The following is a 14,658-nucleotide window of genomic DNA, read 5'->3' on the forward strand; positions in this document are numbered from 1 at the left end:
TAAATGGATGTCCTTTTACATACACTGCAGGACAGTCTAGATCCAGTGTCTTCCTAACCTTAGTACCCAACCGACCACAGTCTTTGGTATATCCAGTACCCTCCTTACTCCAGTGTCCCACCAACCCCAGATTTGCTAAATGCAGTGTCCTTGTAACTTCAGTACTCTGTCAAGTTCAGTCCAACACTAAATTCAGTGCCTTCCTTAGTCCACTATCTTACCACCACCAGTTTTGGCGAAATCCCAACCCCTTCTAATTCTGGTACCTTGTAAAGTCCAGTGTTTGGTAAACCCTACTTGCTTACTCCTCTTCAATGCCACTAGACCTGTCGAGCCAAACTATTCCACTGTCCTTAAAATGTCATTTTCCTTCTATGTCCTCCTGTATCAAGGTCTATCTCGTGCCTTGGCTGAACTTGGAGTGGTCCCAACTGTATCATTTGAGGCAGCTAGGTGGAGGAAACCCTAATGAATGTTTATTTTCACTAGAGGAGTGCTCGGTGGGCTCGCCTGTGCTGGAGTCGGTGTAATGAGAGCAGCTCTATCCGGACATGGAGAACGTACACACTCGGCCATCTGTTGGGACTCGGGCCTGTCTGTAAACTCGCACTCCATTTTAGGAGCTTTGATTTCCCTGTGGCCCTCCAGCGAAATTAAGCACTTAGAGACTGTAACTCGTCTCCGTGCTTCTCCGAGCATGCTCGACTGCATCGGTTCTGATCGGTGACACAGAATCCGTGGTGTGTATGGCCTCCTAAACTTCTGGTTTAGGGTTGTTTTGCAAAAGCCAGAGTTATGTTAATCTTATCCATTCACATTTTTTTTTTGCCTATTGTCTCTGCTCTCCAGACCGGATCCCTGGTTTCCATCAGTCTCTCTCGCAGTCACCCTGCTTATCACCCTCTCATTCTCTCTCTCTCTCTCTCTCTCTCTCTCTCTCTCTCTCTCTCTCTCTCTCTCTCTCTTTTCAAATCTTTTTTAGCCAAGCCTTGGAAAGTTTATATAGTAACTGTAGCACTCTTCCATTGGCTGTGGTCTTGCAGTCCCGATTACAGCCTGGGATTCTGGACAATGCCGTCTCTAGGCCAGGACAGGGCCTCTCAAACAATCCAATTACTCATGTGCTGATTGCTTTGAACTCCTACTACATGGGAGAGAGTCCAAATAACTGGACATAAAAGCATGATATTTTTTATTCAGTTTCTACGCTACTGTAATCAACATCCAAGTTCAATTCCTTTTAAGTAAATCTGACTTGCTTGAATATGAAAACAGATTTGTTACCTTGAGTACGCAGCAATCACATCCTGAGCTGCTAGTTTATAAACCTTAGCGTTAGTTTATCAGTAGGAGTAGGAGGTCATTAGAATACATTGTGTCTAATTTTCTGTCCTTATTTACTCTGACATTAATTCAAAAGGAACCACCATGAGCTCAGTGTTTCAGTGATGCAACGTTCCAAACCTCCATCTTGCAGGCGTACTATTAGAGACTAATGCTCATTTTTTCCCCCATGTCTATTATGTTAATCGTCCATCATTCATCAGTGTCAGTTTTTAAACACAGCACTGCTGTTGGTTGGATTTTCAGTTGATGGACTGTTTTTCAATCCAGCAGTGACATTAATGTGTTTAAAACCCCAGGAACATTACCACACCTGAAAAACCCAGAATGAATCAACGCACCACCAGACCGTTAATATGTACACCACCCAAATTATATCTAACCAGCAGTCATCTTATGGGTGTTCCTTTGCTCTGAAGGGTGGTGGAGCCACAGCTTTCAGAGTGGAGTCCAGGGACCTGCAGACATCCATCATGTTTATCCCGGGGATTCCCAGCGTTTCTTTTCGTTTTGTTTTTTATGTCACATGACTCTGGTGAAGATGTACCAAGAGTGGGCCTTGGAAATGATTTTACTCTGGGAGATGACTTCATGCCCCTGGCTTGAGAGGTTTTGAGAACCACCGGTGGACGTGTATTGAGATTAGTGAGGAGGTGACCGCCAGGACTTCAGGATTTCGGCCGTGGATTTGCGGCATGTTTTGTATTGTGTGGTACAGAGGGTTAGTTTGGGCTGCTTCACTGTGTACTCCTGAGCCGTGTTTGGTTGGGTGCTGGGTTTGGTGCTGGGTGGAGCAGGTCCCTTTCCATGTTGGAGGAGTAAAGAGTGTTTTCCCTGGGTGATGATGTGGAATTGTGTAGTTTTGTAACTGTGTGGTTTTCAGGCAGAAGAACGTTTGTGCAGCTGGAAGTGTTTAGTGTTGGTGCTTATGAGAACTGAGCAACTGATTACATGAGAACTGCAGTGATCGCTCACTGTCATTCTCTCTCTATTCATCTCTCTCTCTCTTACTGTCATTCTCTGTCCTTCTGTCTCTCTCTCTCTCTCTCTCTCTCTCTCTCACTTCATCTCTCTCTCTCTCTCTCTCTCTCACTTCATCTCTCTCTCTCTCTCTCTCACTGTAATTCTCTCTTTATTTACCTCTTTATTTGTCTCGCTCTTACTGTAATTCTCTCTCTCTCACTGTAATTCCCTCTCTCTCTTGCTGTAATTCTCTTTCTATTCATCTCTCTCTCTCTCTCTCTTTCTCTCTCTCTCTCTCTCTCTCTCTCTCACTTCATCTTTCTCTCTCACTGTAATTCTCTCGTTATTTACCTCTTTATTTACTGTAATTCTCTCTCTCTCACTGTATTTTCCTCTCTCTCTTACTGTAATTCTTTCTGTTCATCTCTCTCTCTCTCTCTCTCTCTCTCTCTCTCTCTCTCTCTCACTTCATCTTTCTCTCTCACTGTAATTCTCTCGTTATTTACCTCTTTATTTACTGTAATTCTCTCTCTCTCACTGTATTTTCCTCTCTCTCTTACTGTAATTCTTTCTGTTCATCTCTCTCTCTCTCTCTCACTTCATCTTTCTCTCTCACTGTAATTCTCTCGTTATTTACCTCTTTATTTACTGTAATTCTCTCTCTCTCACTGTATTTTCCTCTCTCTCTTACTGTAATTCTTTCTGTTCATCTCTCTCTCTCTCTCTCTCTCTCTCTCTCTCTCTCTTTCTCTCTCTCTTGCTCTCTCTCTTTCTTTCCCTTTTTCTTGCTCTTCTTCTCTCTTTTCTCTGTCTATCCCCTTCTGAAACTTTCTCCCCATTTCCCTCTCCCCTTTGTGTCTCTCGCTATCTCTCCTTTTGTACCTCTCCCTGTTCCTCTCGATATCTTTCTTTTTTTCTTCTTTCTCTCTCTCTCTCTCTCTCTCTCTCTCTCTCTCATGCCTGTACTAGTTTCATAATGCAGGCCTCATCAGAAATGATGACTGTGACGTGGAACGTGTTGACACTAGACTTTCATTCATTTTCACTTCAGGAAAACGATTTAAGCTCTTCGAATGTCTGTCGAAGGGAAACAACAATTATCTGAAGAGTTTACAAACACTGACCGACGTTTGACTTCGGCGGATAAACCGTTAGGCGCTGTTTGAAATGTCACTCATGGAAAAACACAGCGACTGAAGCAACAGTTTATTTTCAGTGTGGTGAAATTTTCATCTCATTAAACCGGCGGGAAAGAAGCAGGACGTCTTGAAAGGATGTCTGTATTTTCTGAGAAAATAAAACGTCCTAAAAGGTTTAATAGTTTAAATCGTGTCCTGTCAAGTCATAGACACAGAAGATCATACACCTACCGTCCACTTTATTAGGAACACCTTCTACTCGATCGATCGTGTAGGAAGCAGAGCAAAGCATAACTTCATACAGAGAGAGAGAGAGAGAGAGAGAGAGGTTAAGACCTTGAGTTAACGTTCACATGTTCACATCAAACATCAGAATGAAGAAAAAGACTTTGACCGTAGCATGGGTGTTAGTGCCAGATGTGCTGGTTTTGCGTATTTCAGAAACCACTGATCTCCTGGGATTTTCACTCACACACACTCTGGAGTTTACTCAGAAGGATGCGAAAAAACAAAAACCACAGAGTGAGCGACAGATCTGTGGGTGGAGTCGCCTTATCGATGAGAATGTAGTAATATGAATACAGTAACTCAAATAATCACTCTTTACAACTGAGGTGAGCAGAAAAGCAGCTCAAAAGCAGAATAGTGGATCACGTTCCTCAAAACAAGGACCTGAGGGATAAAACTGTATGCATCATATCTGTTGTAGCTCTTCCACCTCAAGGTTTGATGTTCGGTGCATTCTGAGACGCTTTTCTGCTCACCACGCCTGCAAAGAGCGATTATTTATTAAGAGATATCTTCACAGCTCAGACCAGTCTGCTCATTCTCCTCGGATCTCTCTCCTCCTGCAGGTGTTTTTGTTGTTCTTTGCATCATTTCTGTGTAACCTCTAGAGACTGTTGTGTCTGAAAATCCCAGGAGATTAGAGGTTTCTGAAATACACACACCAGACCATCTGTCACTAAAAAAAAACACCAAGCTACAGAGATCAGACTTTTTCTTCATTCTGATGTTTGATGCGAACATGGAGCTCTTGACCTGTATGAAGCTCTGTATGCTTTGCTCTGCTGCAACCTGATTGGTTGATTAGGTTCCTAATAAAGTGGACGGTGACTGCCTGTTCAGGATTTGGACATTCTTGCGTCCTAAATTGTAAACAAAACAGCCTCAGCGAATGTAAACGGACAGTTTAGGAGGAAAGCTGAAAGGGGTTTTGCAGGAAATGATGTCATTATTAAAAGGAGTTTTATGGCATGAAGCTGCCTGCTCTTTATTTTTTAATGAGTTTAATTGCGGCGCTTGAGTTACGCGCTCAGCGCTCAGTGCTGACAGGAATATGTTATTAATCAGCTTGTATTATGGTTTAGTAACAAAGCGCCTCTGCGTCCACAGCCAGCCGTAGACATCGCGGCAAATATCCATTTAACTGGCTGTAAATGAATAACTCTTCTAACTGGAGCACTAAAAACATGGCCGCCGTTTTTACACAAAAGGTCAATTACATTGCAAACATACGTATAATGAGCATAATGTATAAACTATACAGTGTAAATATTTTTAATAAAAATAAACAGCAAATTCCCAATAATGTTGTAAGTTCTGAAGTAGCTTCATTTGTTCTGAAGCAGCTAATGACGTTCTGAAGAAGTAAATAGTGCTCTGAAGTAGCTAATATTGTTCTTGAGCAGCTAATATTGGACTGAAGTAGCTAATAATGTTCTGAAATAACTAATAATGTACCGAAGTAGTGAGTAGTGTTGTGAAGTGGCTAATATTGGGCTGACGTAGCTAATAATTTTATGAAGTAGCTAATATTGTTGTGAAGTAGCTAATATTGTTCTGGAGCTGCTAATATTGGGCTGAAGTAGCTAAGATTATTCCGAAGTAGCTAATAATGTTCTGAAATAACTAATAATGTACCGATGGAGTGATTATTGTTGTGAAGTAGCTAATAATGTTATGATGTAGCTAATATTGCTGTGAAGTATCTAATATGGTTCTGAGGTAGCTAAGTAGCTAATATTATGTTGAAGTAGCTAATAATGTGAAGTAGCAAATAATTTTCTGAAGTAGGTAATAATGTTCTGATGTAGCAAGTAATGTACCAAAGTAGCTAATATTATTCTGAAGTATCTCATATTGGGCTAAAGGAGCTAATATTATTGTGAAGTAGCTAATAATGTGCTCAAGTAGCTAATAATTTTCGGAAGCAGCTAATACTGGGCTAAAGTAGCTAGTATAGTTCTAAAGTAACTAATAATGTATCGAAGTAGCTAATAATGTTTTGAAATAGCTAATATTGTTCTGGAGCAGCTAATATTGGGCTGAGGTAGCTAATAAGTTTCTGAAGTCACTAATAATGTTATGTTGTAGCTAATATCATTGTTGTGAATTAGCTTATATTATTCTGAAGTAGCTAATTATGTACCAAAGTAGATAATAATGTTCTGAAGTAGCTAATATTGGGCTGAGGTAGCTAATGTTGTTCTGAAGTAGCGGATATTATTCTGAAGTAGCTAATAATGTTATGTTGTAGCTAATATCATTGTTGTGAATTAGCTTATATTAATCTGAAGTAGCTAATAATGTACCAAAGTAGATAATAATGTCCTGAAGTAGCTAATAATGTGCTAAAGTAGCTAATATTGTTCTGAAGTAGCTAATATTATTCTGAAGTAGCTAATAATGTTCTAACGTAGGTATTATTTATCTGAAGTCGCTAATAATGCTATGTTATAGCTAATATTGGTGTTGAAGTAGCTTAGATTATTCTGAAGTAGCTATTAATGTACCGAAGTACCTAATATTATTTTGAAGTAGCTAATATTGTTGTTGTGAAGTAGCTAATAATATTCTGAAGTAGGAATTATTGTTATGAAGTAGCTAATATTGTTCTGAAATACCTAATAATGTTCTGAAGTAGCTAAAAATGGTCTGAAGTAGCTAATATTGTTCTGAAATAACTATCAATGTTCTGAAGTAGTGAATATTCTTCAGAAGTATCTGATATTGCACTGAAATTGTAAAATATAACAATTTTGTTAAGGATTTTTTTTTATTTTCCCTCCTTTTCATTGGTAAGTAATTGATTTCTATTGACATTTCTATTGACATGGAGCACTAGAGTTCCGCCGTCAGGTTGTTAGCAAACCTACGCACACCGAATGTGTATAAACCTACTGTATATATTCTGAACGGAACGCAGTGGTAATGAGGAGATCTTGAAGTGTTTGTGGTACCAGTTTCTTGAGTTGTATAATCGATCACTGCAGCTAATTCTGACCTCAGCATACACTCTAATGCCACCATCCTACAGATTACTAATACATGGAATTTTTTTTTTTTAGAGAGCATCACTCTCGTTATGACTCCACTTGTACACACAATGCAAACACACACACACACACACACAAACGGTTTCAGATGCATATGCTACTTGTTTTGCTAACGGAGCTACGTGCATGTGCATGTTTTTTCCTTTTTTCTTTTTCTTTTCTTTTCTTTTTTTTTTCTTTAACGGCACACCACAGTGCTGGCATTTAGCGATGCAACTGCACAAAGTATGGAAGCGATTAGCAACGGCAAAACGTAATGCTGCTGCTCTAAACAGAGGAGGAACTGCGGTCAGCGAGCAGCCTCGGAGACGCACACATGTGTATTGTTGTCGAAACTCGCCGCTAAGAAGGAAAATAGTCAACAAAAGCTAATTGGATAAATGAGGACTGGCTGTGGTTATGCTGTGACAATGAACTGCTGTGGGCTGTGATGTGTTTTTGTTTTTTTTTGTTTTTTACTGAAAACCCCGCTTGCGCAATACTTGCTTCTGCCAAGAAGGACTTGGCGGAAAATGAACAAAGCGAAATATTTCAGGAAATAGTGAAACTGCCGATAATACGGCACAACGTGCTGATGATATATTATGATTTACATCGCAATAATTATACTGCTTCAAAATGATGCACACTGCCATACCGTAATCAGGGTGGTGCAGTTGAAGCATCTTAAAGGTGCAGTTTGTCATTTTTAACCTCTTTCTAGATCCGTAATAATCGTATCAATGCAGTCTGCTAGCTACCTTTAAAAAAATGTATTTCACCATAAAGCTATGCAGTGCTAAGATGGACACACTTCGGATATTCTGAGATAGAATATTGGCCCTGGAATAGGCTCCTCCCCAAGATATATTTGCTCTAATATTCATTCATTCATTTGTTCATTTTTGTTCAGTAAGCGCTCTATCTTGGTCAGGGTTGTGCTGGGTACGAAGTCTTTCCCGAGGAGCTCTCGGTGAGACGACTTACAAGGGTTGAATTATTTACATGAAAGGACTGTGGTCAATTGGGGAAGGAAACACCTTGATCATGTGTTTTATAAATGTATTGTAATTAAAATTGCCTCTCAAGAATTAAAGGGCTAAAAATTACATACTGCCCCTTTAAACTCCTTATAAAAGTGCTCGACTACACTACACTACATCCACACTACTACACTATACTACATCACTGTGTAACTAAGAATTATCCATGTGTACCCAAAGGTATCTCCTTGTATCTAATGGTATCTCCAACTAACTAAATGCATCTCCGTTTAACTAAAGGTATCTCCACCTAACTAAAGGTATTTCTGAATAACTAAAGGCATCTCTGTGTAACTAAAGGTATCTTTGGATATCTAAAGGTATCCCTGGATATCTAAAGGTATCTCTGCATAACCAAAAGTGTCTCTTACTCTTAACTTATTATGTATCTCCTCATAACTTATTATGTATCTCCATGTAACTAAAGGTATCTCCTTGTAACTAAAGGTATATCCATGTATCTAAAGGTATCTCAGTGTAACTAAAGGTATCTCCATGTATCTAAAGTATTTCTGTGTAACTGAAGGTATATCCATGAAACTAAAGGTATCTCTAACTAAATGTATCTCCGGATATCTGAAGGTATATCCATGTAACTAAAGGTATTTCTGTGTAACTAAAGGTATCTCCTTGTAACTAAATGTATCTTCGTGTATTTGAAGGTATCTCTGTGTATCTAAAGGTACTAAAGATGTACACTTGAGGATATCACCCCAGTACCAAGGATTTACACCCTGAAAGTTGCGCCTTAGTCCATTTATTTCTGAATGTATAGAGTTTTCAGGTTTCAGGGTGCCGCTTGAATAATTTTATTCTAAACTTTCAGCTCCTAATCATTTCCTGTCTCCCTCTTCCCTTCAGGATGAGTTCCATCCGTTCATCGAGGCACTGCTGCCGCACGTCCGCGCCTTCGCCTACACCTGGTTCAACCTGCAGGCGCGCAAACGCAAGTACTTCAAAAAGCACGAGAAGCGCATGACCAAAGACGAAGAGCGCGCTGTGAAGGACGAGCTGCTGGGCGAGAAGCCCGAGGTCAAGCAGAAATGGGCGTCGCGTCTGCTCGCCAAGCTGCGCAAAGACATCCGGCCAGAGTGCCGCGAGGACTTCGTGCTGTCCATCACAGGCAAGAAAGCACCGTGCTGCGTGCTCTCTAACCCTGACCAGAAGGGAAAGATGAGAAGGATCGACTGCCTGAGGCAGGCTGACAAAGTGTGGAGACTCGACTTGGTCATGGTGATCCTGTTCAAGGGGATTCCTCTGGAAAGCACGGACGGGGAGCGTCTGGTCAAGGGGGCGCAGTGTTCCAACCACGTCCTGTGCGTCCAGCCGCACCACATCAGCGTCTCTGTCAAGGAGCTGGATCTCTACCTGGCATACTTCGTGCAGGAAAGAGGTGAGTTCGCTTAGCATGTGCGTGGATTGCAGTTAAATCTGGTTGCTGCTCGATCAAGCAAGAAGTGGTCTTGCAAGGTAACGAAGGAAAGGGCTTCTCAGAACCTGCTGGTAAATAAATGCAGTACAGAGAATTGTTGTTGCTCTGAAAAAATCCCATCTACACCGAGTATCTGCTAGGGTTAGAGATGCTTGCTTTTGATGCTTTGGTGCAAATCACAGAGGATGTCCTTCTGAGAAGTAAAAAAAAAAAAAAAACCCCCGACTGAGTCATCTCTTCTCTTGTACAGGACACGTTGAGAGAGACTGAGTGAGGGATGTAAGCTCCTAAGCCATGTCTAATATGTTACAGAAAGGTTCAGGTTTAACATTAAAAACGGAGAAGGTGGGGATCAGACAGAGCCCAGGCCGTAACGGAAGGCTGTAAATCATTTCAAACGAGAACCGCTTGCTCTGGCAGCCTGGGAAAAGTGCTCGAATTTACAGCGGTGTATAAAGCGGTGTAGGCTAGCAGGGCTAGGGGTGAGCTAATCTACAGAAATATCTCTCAGCCTGGATCATCACCTAGTCAAATTGTGATCATTGGTAACAAACCCAATCTCACCATTCTGTCCTTGGTTATTTTTCCAGATACAACACACACCCCTTTGCTTTCTGAAAAGAAACGGGAGAGGGGTGTGCAACGTTTATTTGGATTGATTTGGCCAATGATTAATAACATAATGGATGACTTGACAGCTATATGACATTTCTATTTCTTCACAATGAATGTTGACATCTTTATTTGTCTCGGTGTTTCTCGGCGCCGTCACTGATGTAACGTTTCCAAGGGAGTTTTTGCGAGCTGTCGGGACGTCCACATCTGGCCAGGTGTTACAGCATTCACTGCAAAGTCAGGAATATGTATTTGGTGATGTGTCTGTTGGACAGACTGGAATGAGGATGTGCTGGTGTGTGTGTGTGTGTGGGGGGGGGGGGGGGGGGTTAAGTGCTATTAAGTGCTCATTTACATATTGGAGACTTCACTAATGCAGGTCTGATATCCCAGTAGTGGACGAGCGATATATTGCAGGATGTGCAGCCGCAGCTTGCATGCACGAGTGCAGAAGTAGTAAGTAGTTGATGCTCCGGAATGGTCTGTGTTTCAGAATAAAGGTTTGTGTGTGTGTGTGTGTGTGTGAGTGTGTGTGTGTGTGAGTATGTGTGTGTGTGTGAGTGTGTGTGTGAGTGTGTGTGTGTGTGAGGTGTGTGTGAGTGTGAGTGTGTGTGTGTGTGTGTGTGTGTGTGTGTGTGAGTGTGTGTGTGTGTGTGTGTGTGAGTGTGTGTGTGTGTGTGTGAGTGTGTGTGTGTGTGTGTGTGAGTGTGTGTGTGTGTGAGTGTGTGTGAGTGTGTGTGTGAGTGTGTGTGAGTGTATGTGTGTGTGTGTGAGTGTGTGTGTGTGTGTGTGTGAGTGTGTGAGAGAGAGTGTGTGTGTGTGTGTATGAGTGGCAGCGGCAGGAGTGACTCACTGTGTGGTGAGCGAGCATGTTTGTTGAATTCCCCCCACCGATGAATTGCCGTCTTCATCCAATTTTTTTTTTTTGCTCACTGCCAGCTCTAGCAAACTCCCTCTACTGTGTCAGGAAATCCATCACAACAAAACACACCACCGACTCCAAATGTGCACTGCTGGAAACCTCATTGTGTGTGTGTGTGTGTGTGTGTGTGTGCATGACAGAATATGCATAAGTCAGATCTGACGAATCATTTCACTAGACACACATGTCTCTGAGAAGCGTCAATATTTGGTTGGTCACAGGAACGTGACCGGACGACCAGCCGGGAAAAGGGAGAAAGAAAAAGAAGGAGGAGGAGGAAGAGAGAAAGAGAAAGTCTACCTCCCTCCCTTCCTCCCTTCCTCCTTCTCGACCTTCAATCGCACTTGTCTGGGTCAGAGAGGCGGCCCGAGAGTCACCTGACCCGCCAAATAGCCTACAAAGATAAGGAGCTGGAGCTTTCCACTCCGAGAAAGAGAGAGAGAGAGAGAGAGAAAGAGAGAGAGAGGGAGGTGAACGTTCAGCATACGCCCTTAAAGCTGCAGTGCCTCCTTTACTTCCATGTAGAACTTTTTTATTCCACAAAGTTGCCGCGCTGCTGAATTCTCGATTCTGATTGGTCAGAAAGATTGATTGTGGTTTCTATAGCAACGACTCATTCGGAAAGACGTGTATGACTAATAACTGGACGCTCCACACAGTCTGAGACTAATAAGTAAAGCGATTCAGATCCTGTTGTTCGTTAACAGTTTATAATAAATTGTCGTCATGGTTGCAGAAGGAGTCTCCAGTGCCACTGCTTTGTAACTGCCTGTACGTTTTCCATCTCAGGAAATGTGATAAGTGTGTGTGGGGGGGTTTCGGTCGTTAGATAGATTGTAGGTGCTGTAACGTAAAGACAGGACTTGATTCATGAACATTCGACTACAGGAAATAAATGTAAAAGTAAACATAAACAAATAAAACGTACAGCGTGTTAATGAATACACATCAGTGGAAAATTGCTGTGTGCATAAGAGGAATCCCCCCGTCTCTCTCTCTATCTCTCTCTCTACCTCTCTTGCACCCCCTTTCTCTCTCTACCTCTCTCGCTCTCTCCCCTCCCCCATCTCTCTCTCTCTACCTCTCTATCTCTCTCTCTACCTCTACATCTACCTCCCTCACCCCCAATCTCTCTCTCTCTCTCTCTCTCTCTCTCTCTCACTCTCTCTCTCTCTCTCGCTTTCTCTCTACGTCTCTCTGTACCTCTAACACTTTACCTCCCTCTCTCTCTCTCTCTCTCTCTCTACCTCACTCTCCACCCTCTCTCTTTCTCTCTCTCTCTCTTGGCTCAGTATTAACAATTACTCAGCTTTGTGTGTGTGTGTGTGTGTGTGTGTGTGTTGTTTCTATCCCTGTTTTTTGGTATGTTTGCTAATGAAGCGTTACCCGCGCTGCTCTCCCCTTCACCCTGACTCAACATGGACTGTTAGTTCCAATAAAACACACAGAGAGGGAGAGAGAGAGAGAGAGAGAGAGAGTGAGGCCTCCTGAGTGTCTCATTTCTCCCAAACAAGTGCCACATCAATCACACACATAATCATTATGTGTTCCGTCACAGCATACTGTGTGTGTCATGTGTTTGTTTGTTTTGTTGCTTTTTTTTCTAAATTGGTAATTGGTGAACCATGTAATCTGCTTCACTTTCCATTCTTTCTGTCTCATTCTCTCTCTGTCTCTCTCTCTTTTTTCCCCCCTCCTGCCAATTTCTCAATCACGGGAATAAATCTGGCATGAAGATATGTCAAAACAAAAGGCATGGTGGTTTGACTAAAGAGCGACACCAGGCAGGAGCGATAGAGAGCCTGCACTCGTCCTGCGGGATTCGTCCTTCCTCTCGCTTCCTTCCTGCTCCTGTCCCTCCTTCTCTCTCTCTCTCTCTTTCTCTCGCTCTCTCTCTCTCTATGGTGTGCAGCAAGGGACAAAAAACACTCACACTTATCTCTCTGGTCACTTCACATACGCTGTAAGTCAGCAGAGCAGGGCGTTCCTGCACACACACACACACACACACACGGTAAACACTGCGAAGCAGGAATGTGCTCTAGCGCTCTGGCAGCGGAAATTTGGGAGGGGTGGGAGGATGAGGGTCAGCTCAGGTCAAGTTCAGCGGCTCGCCAGCCTCCAGTAGGGGGAGGTGTTCCACAGGCGCCTCTCTTAAAGGCACAGCGTCCCAATTTATCCCAGATATCTACTCTTGTTTTCAATATACACTATATTGCCAAAAGTATTCACTCACCTGCCTTGACTCGCATATGAACTTAAGTGACATCCCATTCCTAATCCATAGGGTTCAATATGACGTCGGTCCACCCTTTGCAGCTATAACAGCTTCAACTCTTCTGGGAAGGCTGTCCACAAGGTTTAGGAGTGTGTTTATGGGAATTTTTGACCATTCTTCCAGAAGCGCATTTGTGAGGTCACACACTGATGTTGGACGAGAAGGTCTGGCTCTCAGTCTCCGCTCTAATTCATCCCAAAGGTGTTCTATCGGGTTGAGGTCAGGACTCTGTGCAGGCCAGTCAAGTTCCTCCACACCAGACTCTGTCATCCATGTCTTTATGGACCTTGCTTTGTGCACTGGTGCACAGTCATGTTGGAAGAGGAAGGGGCCAGCTCCAAACTGTTCCCACAAAGTTGGGAGCATGGAATTGTCCAAAATGTCTTGGTATGCTGAAGCATTCAGAGTTCCTTTCACTGGAACTAAGGGGCCAAGCCCAGCTCCTGAAAAACAACCCCACACCATAATCCCCCCTCCACCAAACTTTACACTTGGCACAATGCAGTCAGACAAGTACCGTTCTCCTGGCAACCGCCAAACCCAGACTCGTCCATCAGATTGCCAGATGGAGAAGCGCGATTCGTCACTCCAGAGAACGCGTCTCCACTGCTCTAGAGTCCAGTGGCGGCGTGCTTTACACCACTGCATCCGACGCTTTGCATTGCACTTGGTGATGTATGGCTTGGATGCAGCTGCTCGGCCATGGAAACCCATTCCATGAAGCTCTCTGCGCACTGTTCTTGAGCTAATCTGAAGGCCACATGAAGTTTGGAGGTCTGTAGCGATGGACTCTGCAGAAAGTTGGCGACCTCTTCGCACTATGCGCCTCAGCATCCGCTGACCCCGCTCCGTCAGTTTACGTGGCCTACCACTTCGTGGCTGAGTTGCTGTCGTTCCCAAACACTTCCACGTTCTTATAATACAGCTGACAGTTGACTGTGGAATATTTAGGAGCGAGGAAATTTCACGACTGGATTTGTTGCACAGGTGGCATCCTATCACAGTTCCACGCTGGAATTCACTGAGCTCCTGAGAGCGACCCATTCTTTCACAAATGTTTGTAAAAACAGTCTGCATGCCTAGGTGCTTGATTTTATACACCTGTGGCCATGGAAGTGATTGGAACACCTGATTCTGATTATTTGGATGGGTGAGCGAATACTTTTGGCAATATAGTGTATATTTTCATGTAAAATGACCCTACAGAAAAATTGACCCAAAAACACTTCTCTATGGATGAAATCTAAACATAATCCCACAAAAAATGAGACTTGATGTGCCGTGTATTTTCCTTTAGCGACACAATTCAAAAGTGCTAAGGTAACGCTCCAGATGCTAGCTTGTGCTAGCAGTATATTGGTTATACTAGCATGTGATTTAGTGCAAACAGATAGAAAATTAAACCTCAGTCGAAGCTTATATGAAAGAAGAAGGTCAGGAAATTGCAGTAGGAGCACAATAAAGCTACGCCAACAAGGTTAGACTTTTCTTGCTAGGTTTGTTTTGCTAGCTAGCACATTTAGCGTCAGACCCGGTTTGAAATAAAATTATGTTTGAATGACAAGCAATTACAGACAATAATACAATAACACATCTTTTAATAAT

The 14,658-nt window shown here is 42.7% G+C and overlaps 1 protein-coding gene across 5 annotated transcripts in view; it reads left to right on the plus strand.

Moving 5' to 3' along the window:
- The window catches only part of nfic (nuclear factor I/C), a 168,153-nt gene that overhangs the window by 35,657 nt on the left and 117,838 nt on the right, over window positions 1–14,658 (plus strand). For all 5 annotated transcript variants that reach the window (XM_058388695.1, XM_058388697.1, XM_058388692.1 and 2 more), the window contains exon 2: window positions 8,668–9,199. In XM_058388695.1, the coding sequence (XP_058244678.1) occupies window positions 8,668–9,199 (532 nt within the window). The remainder of the gene's footprint in view (window positions 1–8,667; window positions 9,200–14,658) is intronic.

The sequence above is a fragment of the Hemibagrus wyckioides genome, linkage group LG05 (genome assembly GCF_019097595.1).
Source record: "Hemibagrus wyckioides isolate EC202008001 linkage group LG05, SWU_Hwy_1.0, whole genome shotgun sequence".
Classification (NCBI taxonomy): Eukaryota; Metazoa; Chordata; class Actinopteri; order Siluriformes; family Bagridae; genus Hemibagrus; species Hemibagrus wyckioides.